At 31.9% G+C, this 27555-nt stretch overlaps 1 protein-coding gene and 1 non-coding gene across 2 annotated transcripts in view; both read right to left on the bottom strand.

The window, feature by feature from the left end:
• Positions 1-27555, bottom strand: part of GALNT13 (polypeptide N-acetylgalactosaminyltransferase 13) — a 623731-nt gene that overhangs the window by 178402 nt on the left and 417774 nt on the right. Inside the window, exon 9 of the mRNA XM_049773003.1 lies at positions 15099-15279. Coding sequence (XP_049628960.1) covers positions 15099-15279 — 181 coding nt within the window. The remainder of the gene's footprint in view (positions 1-15098; positions 15280-27555) is intronic.
• On the bottom strand, positions 1788-1978 carry LOC126010360 (U2 spliceosomal RNA). The gene has a single exon (XR_007496416.1). It is a non-coding gene; the product is annotated as a U2 spliceosomal RNA (small nuclear RNA).

Here is a 27555-nt window from a genome sequence, read left to right as displayed (position 1 = left end):
GCATAATATTCCATTGTGTATATGTACCACAGTTTCTTTAGCCATTCATCTGTTGAAGGGCATCTTGGTTGTTTCCAGAGTCTTGCTATGGTAAATAGAGCTGCAATGAATATAGGTGTAAGGAAGGGTTTTTTGTATTGTATTTTTGTGTTCCTAGGGTATATTCCTAGGAGTGGTATAGCTGGATCGTATGGGAGCTCGATTTCCAGTTTTTGGAGGAATCTCCATATCGCTTTCCATAAAGGTTGAACTAGACAGCATTCCCACCAGCAGTGGATAAGAGTTCCTTTCTCTCCACATCCCCGCCAACACTGTTTATTCTCATTCTTTGTGATGTGTGCCATTCTCTGGGGTGTGAGGTGGTATCTCATCGTTGTTTTGATTTGCATCTCCCTGATGATTAGTGATGTGGAACATTTTTTCATGTGTCTTTTGGCCATGTGTATTTCTTCTTTGTCAAAGTGTCTGTTCATTTCTTCTCCCCATTTTTTGATGGGATTAGATGTTTTTTTCTTGTAAAGTTCTGTCAGTGCCTTGTATATTTTGGAGATTAGCCCCTTATCTGATGGGTCTTGGGTGAATAGTTTCTCCCACTCAGTGGGTGGCTCTTGTATCCTGGGCACTATTTCCTTTGAGGTGCAGAAGCTTCTCAGCTTAATATATTCCCATCTGTTAATCTCTAAAAATGAGAACCTGGAAGAAATGGATAAATTCTTGGACTCTTATAATCTTCCACGCTTGAAGGAAGAGGATGTAGCATATCTAAACACCCCCATCACCATTGATGACATTAAAACGGTAATCAAAGGTCTGCCCAAAAACAAAAGCCCAGGCCCAGATGGATTCACTAATGAATTCTTTCAAACTTTCCAAGAGGAACTACTACCAATCCTGGCAAGACTCTTTCATGAAATTGAACAAACAGAAACACTTCCAAATAGCTTTTATGAAGCCAACATCACCTTGATACCTAAACCAGACAGAGATGCTACAAAAAAAGAAAATTACAGACCAATATCGCTGATGAATGCAGATGCAAAGATCCTCAACAAAATCCTGGCAAATAGGATTCAATGCCTCATTAAGAAGATCATCCACTACGATCAAGTAGGTTTCATCCCAGGAATGCAAGGCTGGTTTAACATCCATAAATCTATCGACATCATACACAACATCAATAACAAGAAAAATAAAAACCACATGATCATATCAATAGATGCAGAGAAAGCATTTGATAAGGTCCAACACCCATTCTTGATCAAACTCTCAGCAAGATGGGAATGGAAGGAACCTTTCTCAATCTAGTTGAAGCCATCTACCACAAGCCAATGGCAAATATTATCCTCAATGGAGAAAAACTAAAAGCCTTTCCTCTAAATTCTGGTACAAGACAAGGCTGTCCTCTCTCACTACTCCTATTCAACATAGCACTGGAAGTACTTGCTATAGCGATTAGGCAAGAAAAAGATATCAAGGGAATCCAGATAGGAAAGGAAGAAGTCAAGCTCTCACTGTTTGTAGATGACATGATACTCTACTTAGAAAACCCTAAAGACTCTACCAAAAAGCTTCTAGAAACAATTGACTCATATAGCAAGGTGGCAGGCTACAAAATTAACACACAAAAATCAATGGCCTTTCTATACACCAATAGTAATAAGGAAGAAATGGACATTAAGAAAACAACCCCATTCACAATAGTGCCACACAAACTCAAATATCTTGGAATCAACTTGACTAAAAATGTGAAGGACCTATACAAAGAAAACTATAAAACTCTGCTCCAAGAAATAAGAGAGGACACACGGAAATGGAAACGCATACCCTGCTCGTGGATTGGCAGGATTAACATCATCAAAATGGCAATACTCCCCAAGGCATTATACAGATTTAATGCTATTATTCATTTTCTTATATTTTCAAATGAAAAAAAATGCATTTACTACACTTGATCTTAGCCAAAAGGCCGAGAAGCGATAAAAAAATGCATTTACTGTTCAAATATTTTCTTAGATATATTTATATATTTCTGACTTCTTAAGTTTACATAATTCCTCTTTGTTAATCCCCATACATTACATATGTAAATTTAAATATCATACATTTAAATACACAATTTTGCATATTCTAACATATATTTGAAGCATAGACATATGGAGCATTTTTAAACATTTTGTGACTCCTGAAATCTGAATTCACCAGTCTTGGAATTTTATCAATTATTTTTCAGATCTTATTTTAATTGAGTAACTTCCAGTCTTTTGAATTTACCACATATTATGGCTAAATATAAAATTGCTAACCCACTACTTCCTTCTTGCGAAATAACTACTGACTAAATTGTAATGTAATATTCATTAAGTATGAAAAGTTGAAAAGGGAAAATATTTAAATTAAGTATTAAAAATTGAAAAGAAGAAATGTAGAAATGTTTGGAGATATTGTGAAACAAAAAATTAAGAAATTTAGAACTTTTATTATCATTATTATAAAGTTGAGAATGTTATGTATTACATAATATTATCATTATTATAATGGTGGCAATTTTCAGTCACAATCTAAGATGATGAAATGAAACAGAAGTTAATTATCTTTGTAGATAGAATTTTAAGAAAGAAACTATGTTTGGTGTCTTATTCATTAAATAAGAGACATTATTTGATTGTACATCACTTGCAAGTTATAGAGTTCTTTAGCATAAGACTGACTACTTGAACAGAAGTCTATTTCCCATGAAGTGCCAGGATAATTGCTATCTCTGTTAGTTTACTTTGCTCCTAGTAGCACTCAATTCAAGTACAACATACACAATACTTAAATCAGGATAGTACTATGAGTAAAAGGATATGCTATTAAGACTTTTCTCCACGTAATAAGCATAAACCATTATTGTCTGGATCAAACAAGTGCTCTTTGTTCCACGAGTGAGAAAATGCTTAGAAATTTTCTTATGTTGAGCTGAAATTTATTGCATTTAAATTTTAACCCAAAGGCTACCAGGATAAATATATTTTTACTCATTGAATTCTTGTTAAGATTATACATTTTGATCAGTTTGGCAAGAAATCAGATCCACAATGATTCAATCATCATTAAAGAATCGCTAAAGACATACTTCTACTGTCTGAATACTTGTAAAGTCAAGAAGTTCATTGCACTGTAAATAAATACATATTAACTCTGTAATGCTCTCTTATATAGAACTTATTGTTTTTGAGTAATTTATTATCTTTCATATCTGTACAGACATTCATGCTTTCCTTTAATCCTATTTAGTAGAAATACTGAGTCTTCTTTTAACTTTCCCATAGCCCCTCTCTCTTCTATGATTATATATTAATGGCCATATATATGTATATATAGTTATACTTTTTTTTGGGGGGGGTACACCTGGCAGGGCTCAGGGGTTACTCCTGGTTTTATGCTCAGAAATTTCTCCTGGCAGGGATGAGGGACAATATGGGATGCCAGGATTCAAACCACCGGCCTTCTGCATGCAAGGTAAACACCTTACCACCATGCTATCTCTCCGGCTCCTATATAGTTATACTTAATTACATAAATATAGTTGACTATTAATTAGTCAACAATTAATTAAACAAATTTATATAATAATATATTCGATTATTAATATTGCTTTATTTATAATACTTACTAATAATTTGTTTTCTATGTTCCTTATGAAATTATTTGTTGAAAATACAATTAAATTATGACATACTATTTCCTAATTACTGTTAAATAGATTTGCAAGTTGATCCCATTTTTCATACTTTAAATTCATGTTGTCCTATAATATTATCAAAAAAGCTAAAAATATTAAATGATGTCATATAGGAATTTACTTAGTACTGACAGTTACTAAATGAATAAAAAAATTTCAGTAATCACAAAACCATTACCATAATTTTGTTTATCTTATTCTCTATCAGATAAATTAGGTTTAACTGGTTAGTGCATTTTATCAGAGTTTAGAATAAACTTTAAGTTTTCAAAGTAACATCCTATATAGTTTAAAATGTATTTGCTGCACCAAATTCATCAGAAAAGAATAAGTTTTATTTTGGGTCTTTTAAAAAATATAATAACTTAATTTTAGTTACCACAATTAGAGAGGGAAATTTCTAGGCAATTAATATAGAATTAATATCTCACTCACATGGTGTTAATGTGTATGTGTATACATGGTCTACGGTAGAGCTTTTCCATTAACAGACTCAGACCCAATATTCAATTATAAGGCCATCTTCTTTTTGGCATTATCAATTTCCTATTAGTAATTACTCCTTCCTTATGCTGCTTCTAATAAAATAGGAAGCAAAGTTTATGTGTAAAACATGAAGTTTACCTTTTAATGATATTTCTGTTGCAGTTTTGTTTATTTGTTTTAGGATCACATCAGGCAATGTTCACAGCATATTCCTAGCTCTGTATTAAGAGATCAATCATGGTGGAGCTTAGGTATCAAGCACACAATCCCATAAAGCTTGACTGCAGACGAGCCAAGTGCCCTACCCAGTCTTTCTTATGGCAAAGCCTTTACCTTTTCTGCTTCATGTACCTATTTATCTTGGTCTATATTAATTATTCAGCTTTTTTCATAATAAATTCTTGCTCAAAAGCTATCTATGTTCAGTGCATGGACTCTACAAAATAAAGATGATTAGTACATAAAAAAGAATTTTATTTTTTCTGGAAAATTATATTAATAGGATAAAGAAACTACTTACATGAGACTCTGACTTGTTAAGAACCTAAATATTCTATTATGAGTTTAATATCTGGGCTGAAGATATATCTCAAAGTAATACAGCACATACCTTTTACATGTGAGTTCCTAAGTTTGATCCCCCAAGTGAAATGACCTAAGGATCCTCAAACATTGTCACCATATGTGGTCCACACAACAAAAAGATTGAAAGATTATATGTCATAGGGAACTGTGTGGTGAAATGCTTATTTTTTTTATTTAGTTTTGTTTGCAAAGGATTATGTAAAATCCTCAAATTTGCACATTTGGTAAGGTTAGTGCATTTGTATCTAGAAAAGACCACATTTTTTAATGTCTGTAAAAAGATATCCTTGATTATGTTCTTTGCTAAAAAAAATCTGTATATATAATTTCATAATTAAACTCAATTAATTTCATATTCATTAAAATAGCTCTTTAAAATAATAAAAAAAATAAATATAATAGAAATATAGGCAAAAAAAGAGTCACAAGAACACAAAGTTCTGGAGATTTATCTTGAAAGTACTCAAAGTCAGAAATGGGATATTTTTACTTTTACATTGGCCACCAATGACTATGTAAATTATTGTATAGTGGTCCATTCATTTTAGTTCAGGATTAGTGGTGTTTTTTAAAAAAATAGTGGAGCAAGGTAGTTTTAATTACATAAAACTTGATTAGAAAGGAATGAGGGGGAGATAAAAGAGGAAGTTTGTGATAAAAAGAGCCTTTTCCAAAATGGAAATAGGCAAGTACAGAAAAAGTAGAAATAGAGAAAAGCAAATGAGATACATGGTATAGGAAAACCTGGGTTTGGAGAGAAAGTCAAGATTTAGGGTTTAAAACTAATGTAAATGGATACATAATCTAAGGCTTTTCAGTTTTCGGTATGCTAAAGTCATATAATGAAATTGTGGTACTTTGAAGAATATGTGACAAGTTTATAGCTGGCATGTCAAAAAGTCTCTGTGTGCTTCAGTCATGACTGATTAACATTTAATACTATTTCAGCTAACAGAAACTCTGTCATTCCCTAATTATAAAAAAAAAAAAAAACCGCACTTACAAAAGTGTTCTTTCTAAATAGCACTAATCAGATTTTGAAATTTCTAATTTTAATAGTTTGACAATTTTAGTGAAAAAAATCATGACAAGATAAACTTCCCTTTAACAATTAGTTAAATGTATTTATAAATATTTATTTGTGAGAAAAGTCCTGCAATGTATACTTAAGACAAAAGTCAATTATCAGAATATAAAATACTACAAAAAATCATAACAAAGGACACAAAAATTCTGATAGTAAACTGTACAAAAGATATTAATGAAAACAATAGATTCAAATAATAAAAACTTCATAACATGTTAATAACCATAGAATGTTAGAAACATGACATTGTATATTCATATATTCATATATGGAAATATACAGAGGAACAAAATATAGAATAAAATGTAGCATGCTCACAGTATATATAAATGCTGAAATACTATTTTGGTGGAATATTGGCTCAATGGAAGAGCACTTGCCCGCGATGTAAGAAGTCCTGGGTTCAATACAAAAACAAATTAAAAACAAATATTTTTGGTGGGAGTGATAGTGATTAATGCCTAGTTAGGTGTATGTTTTAATAATATGAACCAGAAAACATGTCTTTACTGATCAAATAAATCTATTTCTATGAGTATGCTTGCCTAATAGCAAAGAAATTTTATAAAAATGAAATATTTGATACCTGCAGACATTGTTTCAAATACTATAATTTTTAGTTGAATTTCTAAAATTTATGTCTAAGTCATTTTTATAATTATATTTAATATTTTTCAGTAAGAAAACCAAGGACAGAATGGTTTAAGACTCAAAGGTAAATGAATACAGGGTCAACCTTAATTCTGGCAATCTGCAACCAATATTTTATTTATTTATATTGATAAATTGATTTTATTGTATTTTTAAATTTTAAACAAGTTTTACTGTCATATTTTGATTTACAACCTTGTAAAATATTATAAAATTTCCGGATTTATAACTTCAACAAATTCTCTTACTACAATTTTCAGAAAGATTCATTCAGGTTTATAAAATAGCTATTATAAGAATATTTCTAAAATTTTTTATAAAATGAAACCTGATAAATGCATGTCAAAAATCAAACAAATTTGGATACATCTAAACACAAAAATATTTAATTGAAAAATGTAATGGTGTAATCCTATGGAAATTACAATTAAAACACTGCAGGACCTGTCAAAATAATACCTACTGTATATTCTATATCTATGTATATTGTATGTCAATAAACAGGAAAAGATCTGAAGGACTCATGTTCATGTCTATATCACAGGGTAAACATTTAGGTAAAAAGAACTACATTAACTGGTGATGGGGAGGTGTTCTTTACATGACTGAAACCCAACTACAATTATGTTTGTAATCAAGGTGTTTAAATAAAATATTTTAAAAATTATAAATTATAAAACAAAACAAAACAAAAAAGCACAGTGATTCACAAGATACCCAATCTACAAGTTATATACAAAAGGGACCTATGACACTAGCAGTCCAGGGGGCAAAGGAGGGAGGCATGGGATGCATGCTGGAAACAGGGGCAAAGGGAGGACAATGAGAATGGCCTTAATTCACTCTCATTATGTACCTTAAATATAACTATGAAAGACTTGGAATTCACATTGGTCACAATGAAAATTTAAAAAAAAGGGCTACGTTAGTGGTAATTGAAACATATCAGTTGCCTCTGCCACATGTAATAATATGGAAATAAAAAAAACATATTTGAGTCTGTAAATTATACTAGCTAACTAAACAAAAAAGAAAATAAAAAAAAGAAAATGTAATAATATGTAAAAATTGAAGTGTAATCATATGTAAAATAGTATGTAAAATTAAATATAACAATATGTAAAAATAATATGTAAAAATAAATGTAATAACTTATCTGAGTCTGTAAATTAAAATAACTAACTAAACAAAGAAGAAAAGAAAAAAAGAAAAGAAATATTTTACACAGTTCAGTAGAAGGAAATTATTTTTTAAAAATTAAATTTTTAATAAAGTACCATAGTTATAGACATGTTTCAGTCATAAAATGTACAATCCTTCTTCACCAGTGCAATTTTGCTGCTACTAATGTCCCTCATTTTCCTCCTCCCCCACCTGCCTTTTAGATAGGCATTCTATTTCTCTCCCTCATTATCATTGTCATAGTAATTGTTAGCGTAGTTATTTCCCTGACTACACTCACCATTCTTTATGGTAAACTTCATATCATGGACTTTATAAAATATTTAAAAACATTGTATCAGGGACAGAACCCAGATCTTTTCTGTTCAAATTAAACTTTTTTCCACTACTATATTTCTGGCCCTCTCTTTCTGTTCTTAGTAGTCTGTACTTTACATGCTATGGACATTTTGTTTGTTTGTTTGTTTGTTTGTTTTGGTAGATTTGTATTTAATTACATTATCATGGCTGATTAGTTCTAAAATAGGAAACTAAAATTATTTTTATCTTCCATTTAAACTACTGAAATGTGATAATGTAGATTTAACTTATTAAAGGCAAATACAGCCAATTTTTGCTTTTCTTAGTTTTAAAATTTCAGTTAAGGCAACATGCTTATAATAGATTGAAGGTTAGGCTTAATTGCTCTTCCACTGCCCGTGTTGTCAGTTTTAATTTGAAAGACAGCATCTTCTCTCTTCTCTGTGTTGAAGTAGTACAGATACAGAAAAATAACTACATGTATAATAAAGCCAGTAGAAAGGTTGACGAGTAGAGAAGTGTGCAAATAAATGTTCATAAATAACACTAAAAATACCAATAATAAAAAATGACCTGATGTCTCAAATAAAAGAATTAAAATTTTTTTTGATTGACCATTGCAAAGTAGCTACCTGTCCACTGCAACAATGATACTAACTATAGTTCATATTTATTCCATATTTCAACATTTAGCATTTCAAGGTGTTGCATAGATAAATTATAAGTTATTATAATAGAATTAAAAATGATTTAGATTTTCTTTTCCATAATCATGGCTGTGCTTCTAAAGTATTTATTAAATAATAAATTCAAAATTCACTAATACAAATGTAGTTTGCTTTCAGAAATGCTGTTCTCTTTTCAGATGAGTTCATGTTAATCCAACCAAAAGCTGATATTTCTGGATTATTAAAAAAATGCATGCTGTACATTTTACAAGAAACATCAAAAGCTTATAAAATCAGCCTGGAACCACATTTTTATGACTTACAGCATAAATTAAGCCCCACACTCAAAAGTCTGGTTATTAAATTTGTATCTAAAAATAAGTATGCTAAAATATTTGTATTATACAGATAAAAATGTAAAAATGAATATAGACCTTATTTTTCCAAATATGTAGCTAATAAAGGTTACCTTTGATGAGCTGATTTTTCTAAAGCATTTTAAAAAGGTCAAGACTCTGTCAACAAATAGAGTTAACCTTCAAACATAAGTTCAAGGATCTTTCTCTAAATGATTTCTATTTAGATGGAATACAGATCAGAATAAAATAGTGCCAAAGCGAAATCTACTGTCTCCTGTTTCAGATAAATACCATGAAAGGTAGATTTGGGGAGTCTTTAAACTTTATTATCAATTTGTTTCTGCTCAAAATCAAGCTGTCCATTAAGAAGAAGAAAAAGCACTGGAGGTTATACAAGGACAGCTGTTCAAATCACCTTGTCAATTGACACACAGAAATCTACCTCCCCAAAGAAAGAAAATCAATGTTCATAGAATGGCCAGAATTTCAAATATCTGGTTAGTATTACGCCTATACTCTATCTTAGAGTTTTTTTTTAAGCTTTTTCCTGTGGCCAAAAGGGGGGAAATGTTGCTTTTATAATGGGGTGTTCTGTGAACAGTGATTTCTGCTTACATCACTTCATTTCAAAGGAGTTTCTAGGTCAATCAAATGGGCTCAAACTGAAACAGCCCAATTACCAGCGAAAACTGCCTCAGGTTTAAAGAGCCAAGAGGGCTTTAAAAATCGATGATGCTATAGTATTTGCATTCTTTAAAAGACAGTACTAAAAGTGAACTAAACAAGTGTTGAAAATCATCAGTATTTCTTCAAAGTATTACAAGTCCTCACTCATAAACTCATTTAAAAACATGTATTGTATTTAGCAACTCATCAATATGGCTAATGGCTTCTGTGCAAAGGTCAAATCAATTAAGACATATAGTAAATACTATGAAAGAAACAAAAGAATTGGTGCTTATAATTTTAAATTTATATTAGTGGGTCATAATGAAAATTAAAATCAACAGATGCAAAATAATTTTACTTGATTTTGGAGGCTCCTATTTTAAAATTAAAGAATTTTCTTTAATATAATACTTATATTCTTAATACAATTCTTTAGCATAATTAATGAATATTGTCTACTTAAATGTTCATGTTCAACCTTTTTATCTTTTTTATTTCTAATTTATTTTTCCTTTTTTAAATTTTAATCAAAGTAGATTACAAATCTTTCACAGTAATATTTTAGGTACATAGTGATATTGAATCAGGGGCATTCTCACCACCAATGTTTTCCTCCCTCCACCCCGTTCCCAGCATGCATCCTATATCTCCCTCTTTTACTCTCCAGGCTGCTAGTATAAGTGGTCCCCTCTGTGTCTAGTATGTCATAAATTGGGTATCGATTCTGTTGTCGTTGGCTTTGGATTTGGTATTTAAGTCTGATAATTTTTTTTCTACTAATGTTTATACTATTGTTTAGTCTTGGTACTCTCCATTATTTCATCCTCTACTAGTCCTAGATAGTATGAACATATGAATACAGGAAAGCAAATGATACCATTTTTCCCCATAAAAACTCAGAAGAAAGATATTTCATCTATATAAAGAGGATCATTCACCTCTTAAATGTCAGTGTTTTTAACTAGTTCTTAAGTAGTGATTGATTCAGAGAACTGAACAAGAACTTTCATAGTGTTGCCAACTTTTTTTTTTAACCACATTGACAATGCTCAGGGATAATTCCTGGCTCTGCACTCAAGAATCACTTCTGATAGTGCCAAGGGGGCCATAAGGAATTGAACCTGGCACCATGGTGTACAAGGCAAGGCCATTGTATTATCACTCCACTGTGTACACCAAAATCACTTCTGGTAGTGCAAAGAGGTCATTGGATTGAATCTGGCACTACTGTGTATACGGCAAGGCCACTGTATAATCTCTTCAGAATTTTTTTTTTGTGTAGATTAGACATTCCATTCAGTAGAAACCAAGAAACAAAGTAAACTCCTGAAAATATTCATTCAATTTATTTATTATATTTAAGAATTATATATTTTTTCAAGAACTACAAAGTTACAGGAAAGTTTCTGAGTACTAAAATTCAAGTTCTTGAAAATACTTGGGAAATACAATACAATTAAATCAAAATAGCATGTAGTAAAAATGGATTGGCCATGCTATCAAAATGGCAAGGGGGTAAAATACTGATACATAATAGCCAGCTAATTCAAACCAAATAATAGAGAAGGTAAAAAGTATGTAGTAAAGCATATTGGAAGGAAGCAAAGTGGTCAAAATTTACTTTATAAATGCTAATTACTTAGCATATTTTTGGATTTACTACATGAGTGGGAAATAGTAGATTTGGTAATAAATGCTGTGGACCAAAATAGAAAATTTGCCTCATAAATTATCTTAAATGAGCATATATGCAGGAATTTGTAGATATAATGATGATGACAATAATCTTTGTTGAAATTAAAACAATTTATAAAGAATTAAAAGTTTAGAGTTTTTGTAATTATGTATTTGTATCCATTATAGTAAAAGATTAAAAGTGTAAATGTGTACGAAAACATCCCTAAAGCCTCAGCTCCACAGCTCACAGTAATTTCCCTTTTTACATCTTTTTCATCACCCAAAGAAAATGTACAATAGAAACTCAATAATTCTAGGTAACAAAAAATACAAATTTGACTTTAATCATAATTGACAATACCATTGTCTATTGATTAAAACACAACTGTTAATTAAAAATAGTTCTTCAATGTAAAATTAAAGACTCTAAGCATAGAAGCATCAGAACCCATAACTACCTCAATACTTTATATGTTCTGGTTATTTTATTTTTAGGCATAAATCTCTAGTTTCTAACTTACTTTCCTACTTTCTAGACCACTGGGAAGCAATTTCGTTTTTTGTTGTTTTTTTTGTTTTTGTTTTTGTTTTTTTTGAATTTTCTTTTTTTTCCACTACAGGCAGGTGGGTCTCAGCAATACTATTTTACTAATACATAAGTAAAAAGGTTCCCTAGAAAGTTCTGACGTATTTTCAGCATATCCCTATTTTTTCCCTCTCTCCAAAATATACCTGTGGATTTAAATTAGACTATTTTAAAAGAACAACATTCCACATAAATTTATTTTAATATCAGAAAACATTTCCCAGTATATATTAACAGTTCTTTTGAGTAAAATCATTATTAGTTCCAGGTAGCAATTATTTTTATTTTTATTCTCTAGTCCAAAGCTTGTCATTCATTATAGCTTGAAAAATGTTTTACCATTTCCCTGTCTTCAATATATATTATACTAAAGAGTAGCACATAACATTTTAAAAATAGTATTCATCAAAAGTAAATTGGTTAATTCTGGTTATAATTATTTTCAATTACTTACATTCTTGGATTGTGTTGTTATATATTATCATAAGTAACACCTTTGCTAACCAATGATTCTTTTCTTCCTATTTGAAATCCTATATTTCTACACTAATTATTTGAATTCAAGAAGAATGATCAAAAGAAAATGAAAAGGTTATATAAATGTCACTGCCTTTCTGTGAATTTTACATGCTCATGCTGAACTGAACTCTATGAACATCTGGACTGGATCATCACTGAAGAGGGAAATACATCTGTGCATGAAATAGTGTTCCTAGTAAAAGCTTTTGACATAGAAGACACTTAAAAATGTGTGAAAAAGTTATTTTCCTAACCACACAATTAAACATGTCATACTCATTTTACTCTAAAGGATAATGCCGAAAATTGCAAGAAAAGTCATATCACTTATTTCTTCTGTTAATATTTTAGATTTTCACACACACACACATTCAGATATTAGAATAAATCAGTTAGAACCTAATCCTATTTTTGAAAAAAATCTGTTAGATATTTTATGGAAGAGATAATGTAGTTATGGGTTGTTGTTGTCATGGTGCATATGTTTAATCACGTTGATGACCATTTACATATTGATATTGTACATAAACTACAAAAATAGACACAGACTTCCAATAGAATGTTATAAATTATTTTATCAGAATAACTAATTACTGTTTTAATAAGCTTATATTTTAATATATTTGTCTAAATTTGAGATCTTTAAAACAATCCCTATCTCCTCTTCTTGTTTCCTCAAAATGTCTCATTTAATTCAATTATTAATATCTCACTCAAAAAACTAGAACTTGAGACTCCATAAACCCAGCAATATCGCTCCAGAGAATATTGTCTAAGGGCACATAAACACAAGGCTGAAAGGGCATATGTTCTATAGTAATTACAGCACTATTTACAAAAACTGGAATCTAAAAACAACCAAGGGGCAGACAATAGATGAGTGGAAAAAGAAACTGGTACATCTACACAGTGGGATACTACACAGTTGTAAGGAAAAATGAAGTCATGAACTTTATTCATATATAGAGCACATGGAGAGTATCATGTGAAGTAAAATGAATTAGGACAGACAGAATAATCATACTCATTTGTGGGATATTTAAAAAATAAGAATGTGATAATCATAAACAAAGCAATAAAAACAAGGTCCAGGAGGACTGGTCCACAGTAGGAAGCTTGCCCCAAAGGAGAAGGGTTGCTGTTAGGAAAGAGATGAAGCCACTATGACAATGATAGATGATAGTTGGAAATGATCACTTTGGATAAGAACTGCAAGCTGAAAGAAGGCAAATTGATATGCATGATATACTTTCAGTAATAGTACTGAAGACCATAATGCCTAAAAGGAGACAGGGGTGAGAAAGAGAGAGGAAAAAGAGACAGAGAGAGACAGAATGACAGAGACAGAGAGGAAAGAGAAAGAGATAGGAGAGGCAGAGACCGGGGAGAGAGTCTCAGAGAGGGGAGATAGAGAGAAGAGAGAGACAAACGCAGAAGAGAGAGACAGAGAGATATGTCTGTCATAGAAGCAGATTGGTGGGGGTGGGATAGGAGGAAAACACAGGTATTGGTGACAGAAAATGTGTACTGATGAAGGATAGAGACATTGTATGACACAAACTCAATCATGAATGACTTTGTAACTGTATCTTACATTGACTCAATTAAAAACCTTTTTAAAACCTCCAAAGTTTTTGGAAATAAGCAATATGCCTGCTGCAACAATTCAGAAAACCATTTAAATTTATATCAACTAATATAATGTTTTATCTTATATCTTTATTTTCAAAATTGCAATATTTTATTAAGATTTACTTAAGCCAATTAAGGCCATTAAATATTATTTCAACAAGAATACTGGAACCATGGAAAGGTATAAGTAAATATCAAAACTGCTTCTAATTTCACCATCTAATGATAATTTGTATTAACCTCTACTTCTGTATCTATCCCCTTAACTAAAGAAAGCTATTTATTTTTTCATAGTATGCTTTTTAGCATAGTTTTCAGTAAGGTATTTAGTATTTAATTAGTCTTTATTTCCATAGCATCCAGAATATATTTGTAGTTATGCATTCTTTTTCATTTAGAGATATTTATAAAAATTAAGCAGTAGAAACATCTCTTTAAATATAAAAATATTTCTTAGGTCAGGATGATATATATAAATAAATTAAAACTGAATATCTGTGTATACCACTTGTTTCTTTTTCTAGTATAGTGTTTGTGCCCCCCCAAAGGGAATATTAGGCACTAAAGTCATATAATCTTTTACTTTTAAGTCCAAAACTGACTTCACAGAAAAGCTTTCTCAAATTCTGCTTTCTGCAATTTTTGCAATCTGTAGCTAAATGCACAGAACACACAGCCTGCTCTCTCATAGTCCCCTAACTACAGAGTTTACTCCCTACTTATTTCTAATATGTTTGGTAGAGGCTCATTATAAATATTCCACTCACACCTAAAATAAATCTAGTTATCTCCCTGCAGTTGCTCATGAATGCTCTGAATCTGTAAGTACTCTACTTGCTCAGGATCGTATATATCTTATAGTAATCAACATTTTATTTCAATTAGTAAAGCTGCAGAAATAATAAAAGGCATTTTCATTATATTTACATTTTTATTTCCTTCTACAGAAGAAGAAAATTTCAGATTTATTTACCTGGAGAGATGATGTAGAAGAAATCTTTAAATTCATCCATCCAAACTTCTGCCAATCTTCTATTGTTCTTATTGATGACATGACCAGTGCCACCCGGGAAAGTATAAGGAGTTGCCTTCCGAAAAACATGACCAACATGTGAACAGGTCACAATCTCCAATGAGCCTCCACATTGCCAAATCTGGGGATTAGAGTAGGTGCAATAAAACATTTGTCATAAAAATACTCTACAGTAATATTTTATGAGAAGCATGTGAATCAAAATTGTTAGATCTCATATGGTTCAATCAAAACATCTGATGAACAGTGTAATTCAGTACTAGAATGCTAATATTTGGAAAAAGATACTAATTAGGAAGAGTTTGGTATATTTGGTACTGAAGCATTAGAATAAGATAAAATTACTTCATGTAGCATTATTGAAGTGTTTTTTTTATACCAAAGTAACTGTTGTTTAATGGATATCTGGTATTAAATATTGGTTATAAGTGGGTGAATTTATGCAAGTACATCCCCTGATCTATAACTAAAATTCTTTGTAGAAAAGAATCTACCATATTATATATTTATCCATAATTTTAAATTATCAATTCTTTTCTGTTGCCCATATTTCCTGAAATTTAGACTCTGGGAAAGTCCAGGAAGCTACTTCCAGCTATACATGACATGTATGAGTAGGCCTATAGGTTCTTCAATGCTGGGATGACAGATAAAGTGATCTGTTAATTACTAGCAAGGCCAGGGTCCCTAACAGTGCCCAAGGACCAGGGGTATCAATGTTTATTTATAGGAGGTGGCACCTATTAAATAAATAAGGGCTCCTTTGTATCAGCTTAGCATATATGACTTCTTCAAAGTAAAGGGAAATTTGTTTTTGTAGGAAGCTCTGTGGAAGAATCAGTTTTGTGTCATTTTTATATTTTAAACATTATGAAGATATAATAATTCTACATTGTAAGCAGTCATTTCACCAGGTCTTTTTAAAAGTATCAGCTCTTGGAAAACATATATATTTTTGGCTACCTATTTCATGTGCATTTAGGATCTGTATACATGTGTTTGCCTAAGTGTATCTCAGTCTAGATCCTCTGGGACCCAGACTTGATTTTCCAGATATCTATGTGACATCTCCTTTTCAATGTCTTAAAGACTGTCAAAATTAGAATAATGTCTCAGACAGATTGCTGCTTTGATTTTTCCAGACACATTTAGAAAAAAATTTTAGACACATGCTACCAACACTCTTCACACAGGTTTTCATTTCAAACACCACTACCACCGCAACTTAAATCCAGAACTTATCATTATTTTTTTCTTTTATCATTTACATTCATTCCATTAATAAGACATTGACATTCATTTTCTATAATAATTTTCAGCATATCTGTCTCCAACATCTATTTGTCAGTTGCAAATAGATGGAAATTCTAGTCTTTTTAATTTTATTTGTCTTCTTAAATACTTAAATGTTTTTTGATTGTGAATATAACACAATTGGAAAAACCTTAGCTGATTCTCTCTCCATGTCAATAAATAGTCATATTGTTTCTCTGTCATTTGTTAGAAATTGTAAAATTCTGTATTGTGAAAATTTTCAAAGAACTGACTCAGCAGACACTTTTCTTTTACATAGAATAAAATTCTATCAGTCCTTCACCTGACTGCTTCTTTTCCATACTTTCAATCCAGGTAAAAGGATCATACCAAAGACATCTCTCCAAATGAGCATATTCAAAGTGCCTCAAACCAGGTATTTTGACCCATTTAATTCTATTTTTAATTAAGTTTAGATAGGCATCGCTATTTACAAAGTTATGATAGTTATTCAAGTTTTAGACATATGATATGATGTTTCAGCACCAATCCTACCACAAGTGTCAACTTCCCTCCAGCAGTGATCCCAGAGTCATCCCATACTGCCTACCCCCACAACCTGCCATCATCCTGGGCAGTGTTTTAAGTTTGGTAGTTTGGGTATCATTGATTTAATTTTCTTTTACTCCTTTTGGGTATTTAGTTCTGTCCTTCCTTAACACTACCAATGCAACTGAGTTCTCTTGGTCAGTCTCCCCATTATAACAGATTTGTCTTTCTCCTACTCTATTCTATTTTTTTTCTTCTCACTGTAATCTGGCCAAGTATGTTCTAGACAAATCTCACTTAAACCATTTCATTACCAGTGCCAGATGATAGCACAGCAAGAAGTGCATTTTCTTTATGTGCTGCAGACCTGGATATAATCTGGCATTCTATATGGTCCACCAAGCCAGTCAAGGGTAATTTCTGACCAAGGAAGCCATTAGTAAAACCTGGGCACTGCCAGGTGTGGCCCAAAATTCCTAAAAAAAACCCCACACATTTCATTCCCTCATGCAGTTATTCTAAGTGTTATCAAACTGTTTTTGTCCTTCTTTGCAAACCTGGTATTTTACCCTCTAACACTATATTTATTTTTGTAGTATGTGTAGCAATATGAAGTTTGGAATAATATATTTTCCTCCAAATAAATGTATGCACTTGGGGCCAGAGAGATAGCATAGCAGTAGGGCATTTGCCTTGCACGCAGCCAATCCAGGAGGGACAGTGGTTTGAATCCCGGCATCCCATATGGTCCCCCATGCCTGCCAGGAGAGATTTCTGAGCACAGAGCTAGTATTCCCTGAAGAATGCCAGGTGTGAACACACCTGACCCCCCAGTGTATGCACTAAAGGAGAAAAGGAAGTGCCTTGTTTGATTTCTAGATCCAAATCTAGCACCTTGTACAACGTAAACTAAAAATATGCTAGTTGAAGGTCTAATGAACAGGAGAGCAAGACATATACCTAAAAATCACCAATACCAGCCCTGGACTCCCTTGAACACTTCTGAGTGTGCTATTGAAAGCATCTATGACTTCCATGGCTCTACAGGGTACAAGCAGTAATGCATCCTGTAGTCCTTGCCTTGAATCCCTGGCCCTGTTGACTTTGAATTCCTTTAGTGTACCTTCAACATATGAAATGAGGGACAATTGTGGTGGAAAAGTTGCACTGGTGAAGGTGTGTGTGTGTACATTTTATGGCTGAAACCTAATTACGAACATACTTGTAACTATTGTGCTTAAATAAAAATTATTAAAAAAATGGGACCCGGAGAGATAGCACAGCGGTGTTTGCCTTGCAAGCAGCCGATCCAGGACCAAAGGTGGTTGGTTCGAATCCTGGTGTCCCATATGGTCCCCCGTGCCTGCCAGGAGTTATTTCTGAGCAGACAGCCAGGAGTAACCCCTGAGCACTGCCGGGTGTGACCCAAAAACTAAAAAAAAAAAAAAAATTATTAAAAAATTAAAAATAAAACAACTTGAATTTAAACAAAAATTTCATTTTTTTCAGTGGCTTACACACTTACTATATTTGTATAATTATGATTTTTAATGGGACACCATGTAAGAAAGCTGAACTTATGTTTTGCCCACGAAAACTCTGATTCTGATCTACAGATCCACGTGGTCTCCTGAACACAGCCAGGAATGGTCCAAAAATCAAAAATAAAAATTATTTAAATTTTTAATGCCTTCATTTGTCCATTGGAAAAAGAGAATAATAATAACTACTTTCTAAGAGGATCTTAAAAAAATAGCTAACTAATCTCCAATTAGAATACTATGTTTCTTTTTTCTAAAATTGCAGAATTAAAAAATAATTAAGTCAGAATAAAACATGATGTTTCATTCACATAGCAAAATTGCTGTACCAATAGCTGTGTCTTGATATTTTCTTGATTTCCAACAACTAATTATTTTCAACCTGTCAGTTTGACTATGTAAAACTAAAACTGTCCTTTGATTCATAGAGAATAGAAGCTAGCAAGTAATTTATCTTTGTTTTCAGCTATTTTTATGAGTTTTTTGATGATGCAAATGTTACTAATCACAAAATAAATAGCCATTGCTCATTTGATTATCTATTTGATTTTCTTCTCTTCAACTAGAAGACAAATAATATATATTTCCTTTCCATAAATTTTTGACACATGCATCCATGAATTTTAATTAAGGTTCATAAGTTTTATGAATCTCAACCTTGCAAATATCAGGTTATACTACTACTATTTCTAATTTATAGCTATTATGCCAAATTCATGTTGCTGCCTTTTTGACACACATTTTTATCCCTTGAACCCATACATATACATTTATGGCACAATTTCCAAATTTAATGCGGCCTAAAAAAACAATAATATCCCATGGAAACTATGTAGCATATCTTTTGTGAATGCAGGCACTTGACTATGAGGTCAGATCCTAGCTCTGCTTATGCTTAGCAAGTTAACTGCTACTCGTTTTAGTTACACTTTAGGTTATATGGTATGAGACTAGACAAATCTACCAAAGATTTTTTTCATATGACTGAAGGCAAATTAGCACATATAGTCATAGCCTTAAAGTGAAGTAACAAATTAAACTAAAGGAGATATTTTAAGAGGTTTAATAAATAATCTAAGATATAGGTGATAATGACTTGGACCAGAGAAATGATAAAGAGTTTAGACATGAATATAATTATTGATATACTTTGAAACATTCAAATAAAGAGTTAATATTTGTACTTTATCTTATCAATAATGACTTACCAATTAAGTCCAACTTGGAATTTTTCCAGATATGGTATTTTTTATTAGTGACCAACAGCATTTATTCTCTATCTCAATATGACTTAATATTATTTAACTCAATTCAATAATATCTATCTTGCTGATGTTTATATGTGTGCTTATGGACAAATAGTATATATACACATTTATATATGTACATAAGCATATATAATTGGAATATTAAAGCTAAGTCATGAAATTATATTATAATGGTTGAGCAAAAAGTATAAGCTAAATAACCATGGTATAAATTGAAAAAAATTTTAAAAATAAAGTTAATTCTATTAATAAGACATATCTAAAGGTTATATTTTTCTTCCCACAAATTAAACATATTTTATTATCTTTTGTATATAAATCTCAAAAACAAATGATCTTTTAAATTTTATGAAAAGGAGGTATAATTTGTACATTGTATTTACATAATTTGTATACTATATTTAAGTGACACACTTAAATATACTATTAAGACAGTATTTATAGTTTAAAGATGGTTATTGCTCTCTTATTGTTGGTCAAAACATACTAAAGTGTAGTGGAGTATTTGCTAAATTATATAAATACAAAAAATGTATTTGCCATAAAATGAAATTAAGAACAAAGAATAGTGTTTTTAAGTCTGGCAAAACTAAAACAAGATACTTAAGATTCAGTTTTCAAAATATTTTATTTAATATTCATTGTTTATTTAAAATAATCCCTGTCAGCACTTCAACACCCCACTTTATACATACTAAAGTAGGCTGATGACAAATCCTCTTAATTGTTACAATTAAAACAAGATCTAAACAAGTTGTCATTGAAATCCTGAAGGCTCTATCACTGCCAAATTGCTGCGAATTCAAGAGGCATTGAAGTCCATTTTCTAAAGGGAAGATATAAGGAGGTCTGGAGAAATAGTACAGTCAAAAGGCAATTTTCATCCACATGGCAGACCCAGATTTACTATCCAGCATTCCATATTAGCCCCTAAGTCTAGCAGGAGAGATTCCTGAGTAGAGCCAAGAATAACACTTGGCTAGAAGCACCCCTTCCTGCCCCTCCAAAAAAAGAGAATGAAAAATAAAAAAGGCTGGTATGAGGGATTCAGTGACAAAATCTATTTATTCCTGATATTAAAACTAGTCAGTTATTCCTTATGGTCCTGTTGACAGGGAGAATGCCTTCTTTCTTGATTGATTTGACTTTTTGTTTAATATTTTTTTGTCTGTCTGTTTTTTGTTTTGTTTTGTGTTGCCACAGCATTCTGCTTGCTCAGTGTTTATCCTAACTCTGTGATATGTAATCAGGAGAGATTCTTGGGGTTTCAGGAATAGAAAAAAAATCACCTTACTATTTTATGCTATAGTGAAGTCTTCTTGGTTTAATTTTCACATAACTAAGCTTTCAAAATTTATATGATTTGTATGAAATCTTGATAGCTGGAATAATAACTTCTTGATATAATAGAATCTCAATGTGAAGATTCTTGAATATCAACCTGATGTGGTCTTATTCTTCTCACCTGCATGAGTTGATCACAGACCTCAATATGACTGAGAAATATAAACAGTACATATTTGAGGTTTATAAAACAGTGTTGTTATTTACATTTTAAAAGAACAAAGGAAAGTTGAATTTGGCCTTGAAAGTAATAAAAAATTGAAGAACAAGTCACTTGTTCTAGAATATTCATATATTCAAAAGAAGAGAAAGTGGAGAAGTTTTTAAATAGGAATTAAAACATTCAAAATTATAAATTTTCAACTTTGGAGTGCTTACTTTATGCTAACTTTGTTAAAAGTAAGTGACAAAATTAGTTATTTATTAGTTGAATAAGAGAAAGCATAGAGTATAAGATAGATGTACTATTTGGAAAACCAATAAACATATTTTACTCTCCATCAGTTTTCCCTCAAACTTAGAAAAGTGGGTAATAGTCACAAATTCTTCATGCCATCTTAGAAAGGCTGATGAGAACAGCCCAACACCCTCCAAACATTATCCTCATGGAACCTAGCTCAGCAGGGGTGGTCGGCAGAGACCCCTGGACCACCCCATAATTCAAAAATAGCCCCTCCCCACTCTTCCACTTCTGGAATCTCAACCACCATCACAAAAGCACCAAGCCCTCTCTGAACAGAAAGACAAATATACCTCCAACCACCTCTTACACAATTAAATAGACCACTTTTTTAAAACATCCTGAAACTCCAGCACTCCAACCAATCCAATGTAAAGAACCATTGGGAAACAATGGAAGACACCAGCATCTGGGGATATGGAGAGAATTCCAAGCAAATTTCTAAGTCCTCCAAAGTGTTCAAACTCTATAGAAGAGGACCCAAAATTAGCATTTAATGTCTTAGCAATGGAATTCAAGAATAGATAACTAAAGGAATTAATAAATATATAGATGAACAATTCAACCAACTCAAAGAAAAACTATATCAGAAGTTGAAAGAATACAAATGGAACTAAAAGAACAAAAAAACATACTAGCAAATCATAATAGCAGAATTACACACATAGAGAATCATGTGAATGACCTTGAAGAAAAATTACAAGCCAACAATAACAAAGAAGTCAATAAAAAATTGAAAGAAAATGTAAGGTACCTAATGAACAAAGACAAAAGAAATAACCTATGACTAATAGGAATACCAGAAGGAGAGGTAAAAGGAAAGAAAAAGTTTCAGAGAAATTTCCCACCCTCTGGAAAGTGACAGCTGTACAAATTAAGAGAAAAAAAAGAATACCAAACAAAATAGACCTTAACAGATCAATCCCAAGACATATAGAAACCCAAATCAAAAAAAAAAGGGGGGGGGAATTAATCCTTCAAAGTAATAGGGGAGAAAAAAACTCAAGTACAAAGGGATGAACATAAAAATCAGACCAGATTTTCCATTTGAAACAATTCAGACAAGAAGACAGTGGAATGACATACTTAAAGTACTAAATGAAAGAAAATTCCAACCTGGATTCCACTACCCAGCAAAACTCTCATTTATATGGGTGGGTGGGAGGATTAAGAACATTCGTAGGCAAAAAAGAACTTGCAATATTTGCGCAAACCAAACAAACTCTAAATGAACTACTCAGAGATCAATTACACAAATCCCTATACAATATAATTGCACAACAACCTTCCTTTTTATAACTTCCATAAATGTCAATGGACTAAACTCACCCATTAAAAGGCACGAAAGAGGGTTGTATCAGGATACAAAACCAGATATCTGCTGCCTGCAGGAAACGCACCTAAAAGATCAGGATAGACACAGGCTGAGAGTAAAAGGATGGAAATCAATTATACAAACCACTGGAAAACAACAAAAAAAGTTGAGACACTCATACTCATGTCAGATCAAATTAAATTCAACCTCCAGAAAGTACTTAGAGACAAAGGTGGACAATTATTGATCAGGGTAACATTAGACCAAGATGTACTAACTCTGATCAATGTTTATGCACCAAATGTAGAGCCAGAAAAATATGTAAGGTTTTTGCTCATAATCATGGAGAAACATATGGATGGAATTGTGATAGTACTGGTAGATCTCAACATACCATTATCACCACTAGACATATCCACTAGGCAGAAAACTAGCAAAGACATAAGAGCCCTAAATGAGAAAATAGAAGAACTAGGACTAATGGACTTATACAGGATCCTCCATCCTCAAAAAATAGAATACACATTCATATCAAGTGCACGTGGAAACTTTTCTAGAATTAAACCATGTCTTAGGACTCAAATCTAAAATCTATCTCTCTCTCTATATATACATATAGAGAGAGATTTGTATATATAATCTGTGGGTTAACACTAGCATATTTTATTACCTCTGAAGCTATGTGCCATATTTTATTGTTTACTAATTATCCAGAAGTTGCTTTAGAGTTACATTAAATTGAATTGACAAAATACTAATAACATTTTCCAACATCATCACTTAGTTTTTCAATTGTCAGCATATTTAATTAACTTGATATATTTTTCAAGTTAATGCCCTAATGTTCTACTATTATAATCTAAGCTACTTTATGTATGATAATAACTTTTTTGAGTATCAAGTAGCATGTATCTTAGCTTGTTAAACCATGGGTCAGAAGCTTATATGGAGTCATACAACTATCTGAGTGTGGGAGTCATGAAGCATTTAAATAAAAGGTTTCGAACATAAAAAAAAAAGAAAAAGAAAAATAGAAAACAAGAGTGGAACAGTGAGTAGGGTACTTGCCTTACATGTGGAAAACCTGGCTTCAATATCTAGCATTGCACATTCCTGAGAACCACCAGAAATGAACCCTGAGCAGATAAAGGAGTAAGTTAAACCAACTCCCTCACCTAGCTAAGAACCTTAAAAAAGTACTTTTGGTTTTTAAGAGTAAAAACAGGCATATATTAGATTTATTTGAAAATTTATTTTCATTGTAAATGAATGAGAAAATTCTGAAATTAATTCATACTATTTCTAAATTATCAATTAGCTTCTAAAGTACTATTGATTTTACTTTCCCTTATATACTATTTTTCAAATTTTCATTTACAAATGAACCTGAAAAATTAAACCTCAAGAAGACCATTTTAAAAATAAAAATTTGGACCACATCTGGCAGTGATCTAGGCTTACTTAGATCCTGTAGATCCTCAGAATTCACTCCTGAAGGTGCTCAGTGACAGGAATTGAACCAGAGCTGTTTACATGCAAAGCAGATGACATATTTTCTGTACTCTCTGACTTCTCATAAAGAACATTTTTATATCTACTTATGTCTGAAAGCAAATACATTAATCCTGAAATAAATTCCTTTAAAAAGACAATTAAAATTTTCTTTTGTCAATGAATGACATAGCAAGGTGCCCTTGGGAGTATTTAGAAGATGGATACAAAGAAAAAAGAAACAGAATGGAAGCACAGAAAAGTGCACTTTAGAGGCTAGAGAGATAGCAGAGCAGTAAGGTCTTGCACGGGGCCAACCCAGGACAGATGGTGGCTCGAATCTAGCATCCCATATGGCCCCTAGAGCCTGCCAGGGGCGATTACTGAGCGCAGAGCCAAGAGTAACCCCTGATGTGACCCAAAAACCAACACCCCCCCAAAATAGTGCAGTATACTGAAGATATACTGAATATTGCCTGAAGATGAGACCCTGAGATGCTATGCACACAGAACGATGTATATCAGAGGTATGGTGAAGAGGTTGCAGATACAGATAGAATCGTAATATTGTTGTCTATTTCTTCCCAACAAAAACACCTATTTCTAGTCTTTGAAATACATAATGAAGATACCCTTAGAATATATTCAAGTCAAAGTTTTCAATGTACAGTCTATAATCATTTTATGTCATTCATCAATATATTGCTTTGTGATCTTCAGACACTATGACTACTGCACTATTCTTACTATTTCACATCTTTTTAGGATCACTTATACATGGAAAGTCTCAGTTTTTCTTTGGATCAATAGAGCAACATATGCACACATACCTGTCTGTATTGTGCTTAGTCTTCCATATTTTGCTTAAATGGCATGTAAACAAGAGTAAGCAAGAAATGAAGATAGTAAAGCAGTTTGACATTTAAAATGCTATTAAATACAGATATATCTTCTTATGAAAATTATTGTGCAGAGCTTTTTATATTTATGAAAAGAATTGCTTTTCTCTAGATTGTTGCAAGTAGCTTAGTATATTAACAAAATAACAAGAAATAATATATGATACAATTGCATATGTCCATATTCTCAGAGCAGAAATTTTAAAAAATGATGTTATATAGGTCTTGTAAATATTTTAGTGTATATAAGGGGAATACTATGACAAAAACAGAATGACTGAAATTTGTAGTTTTCTTATTTGAATAATTAATCCCAGAAATAAATGGTGACTGTAAAATCATTTGTAGATGAGATTTCTGGGAACAGTTTTTGATTTATCAAATGATATTTGGGCCAGATGTCTTGCAATTATATTGGTGTCCTCCCATGTCTGATGTGATGACCGCCTGTTCGATAGTTCTAACATCTACAGCTTCTAGTCACAGAGCAGCTCAGAATATCTGTGTGTTGTTGCCCTAGAATTCATGCCAGAACAATCCCTTTAGAATATTAGTAGACTGCCTGGGTTCCCAGCTGCAGCGAATGACTCCTCCTGCACAATTTGCAAGCCAAAAGGACTTGAAAAATAACATAGATGGGTGAGGGGAAGAAAATATGGTACCTCAATAAAATTTGTTCATCAATTTATTCAATTTCTTCATCTGTAAACTGGCTATCACAGTTGATTGCATTTTAGTTTAAATGAAATCGACTCACCAACTTAAAAGTGGTCAAGCACATTTCAAATGTAAGCTCCTGTGATAAATTTGAGAAGCGACAAGTGCCTCTCTCCTTTTAAGCAATTTCCCTCCAGATCTAGATGGCCTCTGGCCAACAAATCTCTTAGTCACTGACTTTTTGTCAAGCACCATTCTAGTCTCTGGGACACAGACAAAGAGAAACAAAACATGAATCTCTCTTCCAGTAGCTTTTAGGTCAATTTAGTTATGAGTGTTAGAACTATGTGCATTGACAGTTTAAAAGCAGTATTTCATATCTTTGAGACATGAATTGTTTAAATGGCTATTCACTCCAAGTATATTCTTTATCATGGACAGACTTTTCTTTTGATGCTATATCTATGCAGTCCCACACTTGTAAGGAAAGTGCTCTACCTCCAAGACACAATTCTAGACCTTCTTTTCCTAGTTTTTAATCAGCGAGAGACATTTTATTTCCTGTCAGAAATCTCAGACATTTTTATAGGAAAATGTAAGTTTTGCTTCAGATAAACACTTTTTCCTAAGGAATACAAATGAAACTCAAATGCCAACCATAGAAAACTCTGATGCCTTTCTACAAATCATCTTAGAGGTGCATGCTGTGTAGTGCATTGTTTAGTGAGGGAATAGTAAAACAAATAAATCTATATTGATGACATCTTAAAATTTTACTCATTACAAATATCCACAAACCTAACTTGAATAAATGTATTACTTTACTTTGGTGGTATTTTTTCAAAAAAATTAATTTATAGTACTTGTCATTGTAAGTTACATTACACTTTAGGAGAATATTGAATACATAATCATAAAACAGCAACATCTAGAACGTTTCTCACTTGAGTCAGAAATAAGGAGAATGCAGCACAAAGTTTACTTCTCCAGAAAATTTTCTCATATTTCTTTACGATTACAAGATATTATTCTTATGTCATTTAAAGTGTATTTCATAGAGAGTTTCAATGTTTGCTCATATTCTTGCAGAATTTAATCCAAAACTTTCTCCTATCAAGTTTTAGTATCAATTCCATCTTCTCTACAGATAATCCTTTGACTTTCTTTTTTCTAGATCTCATAAAGGCTGGCTTGACACTATTGAAATATTTGAGATAGTGTTAGGTTTTCTCTTTTCATTTTAAAACAGTCACTTCTTTTCTTCCCTGGACTCTGGAACTAAGAATAAAGTAGTGGGAAAAAAGCACTTGGTTTGGGCTCTGACATTTTCTAGCAGTACGACAATTTCTTTGAAAATCAAAACCATCAGTAATATGTGATAATAACAAATAACAGAGTTGCAATAAAAAATAAGTGTAATATTGAGTTGTAAACTTAAAAAATGTGCCAATGTACTTTATTGGTTAAAATTAAGATTATAGTTGGGTTTCAGTCATGTGGAGAACACCCCCCTTCACCAGTGCAACATTCTCATCACCAATGTCCTAAATTTCTCTCCTCCCCATCCCCTCTGTACTCTAGACAGGCCTTCTACTTCCCTCATTCATTCACATTGTTAT

Source organism: Suncus etruscus, chromosome 5 (genome assembly GCF_024139225.1).
Source record: "Suncus etruscus isolate mSunEtr1 chromosome 5, mSunEtr1.pri.cur, whole genome shotgun sequence".
In the NCBI taxonomy this organism is placed as follows: Eukaryota; Metazoa; Chordata; class Mammalia; order Eulipotyphla; family Soricidae; genus Suncus; species Suncus etruscus.
The sequence above is the reverse complement of the archived record's forward strand: the minus strand, read 5'-3'. Positions and strand labels throughout refer to the sequence as shown.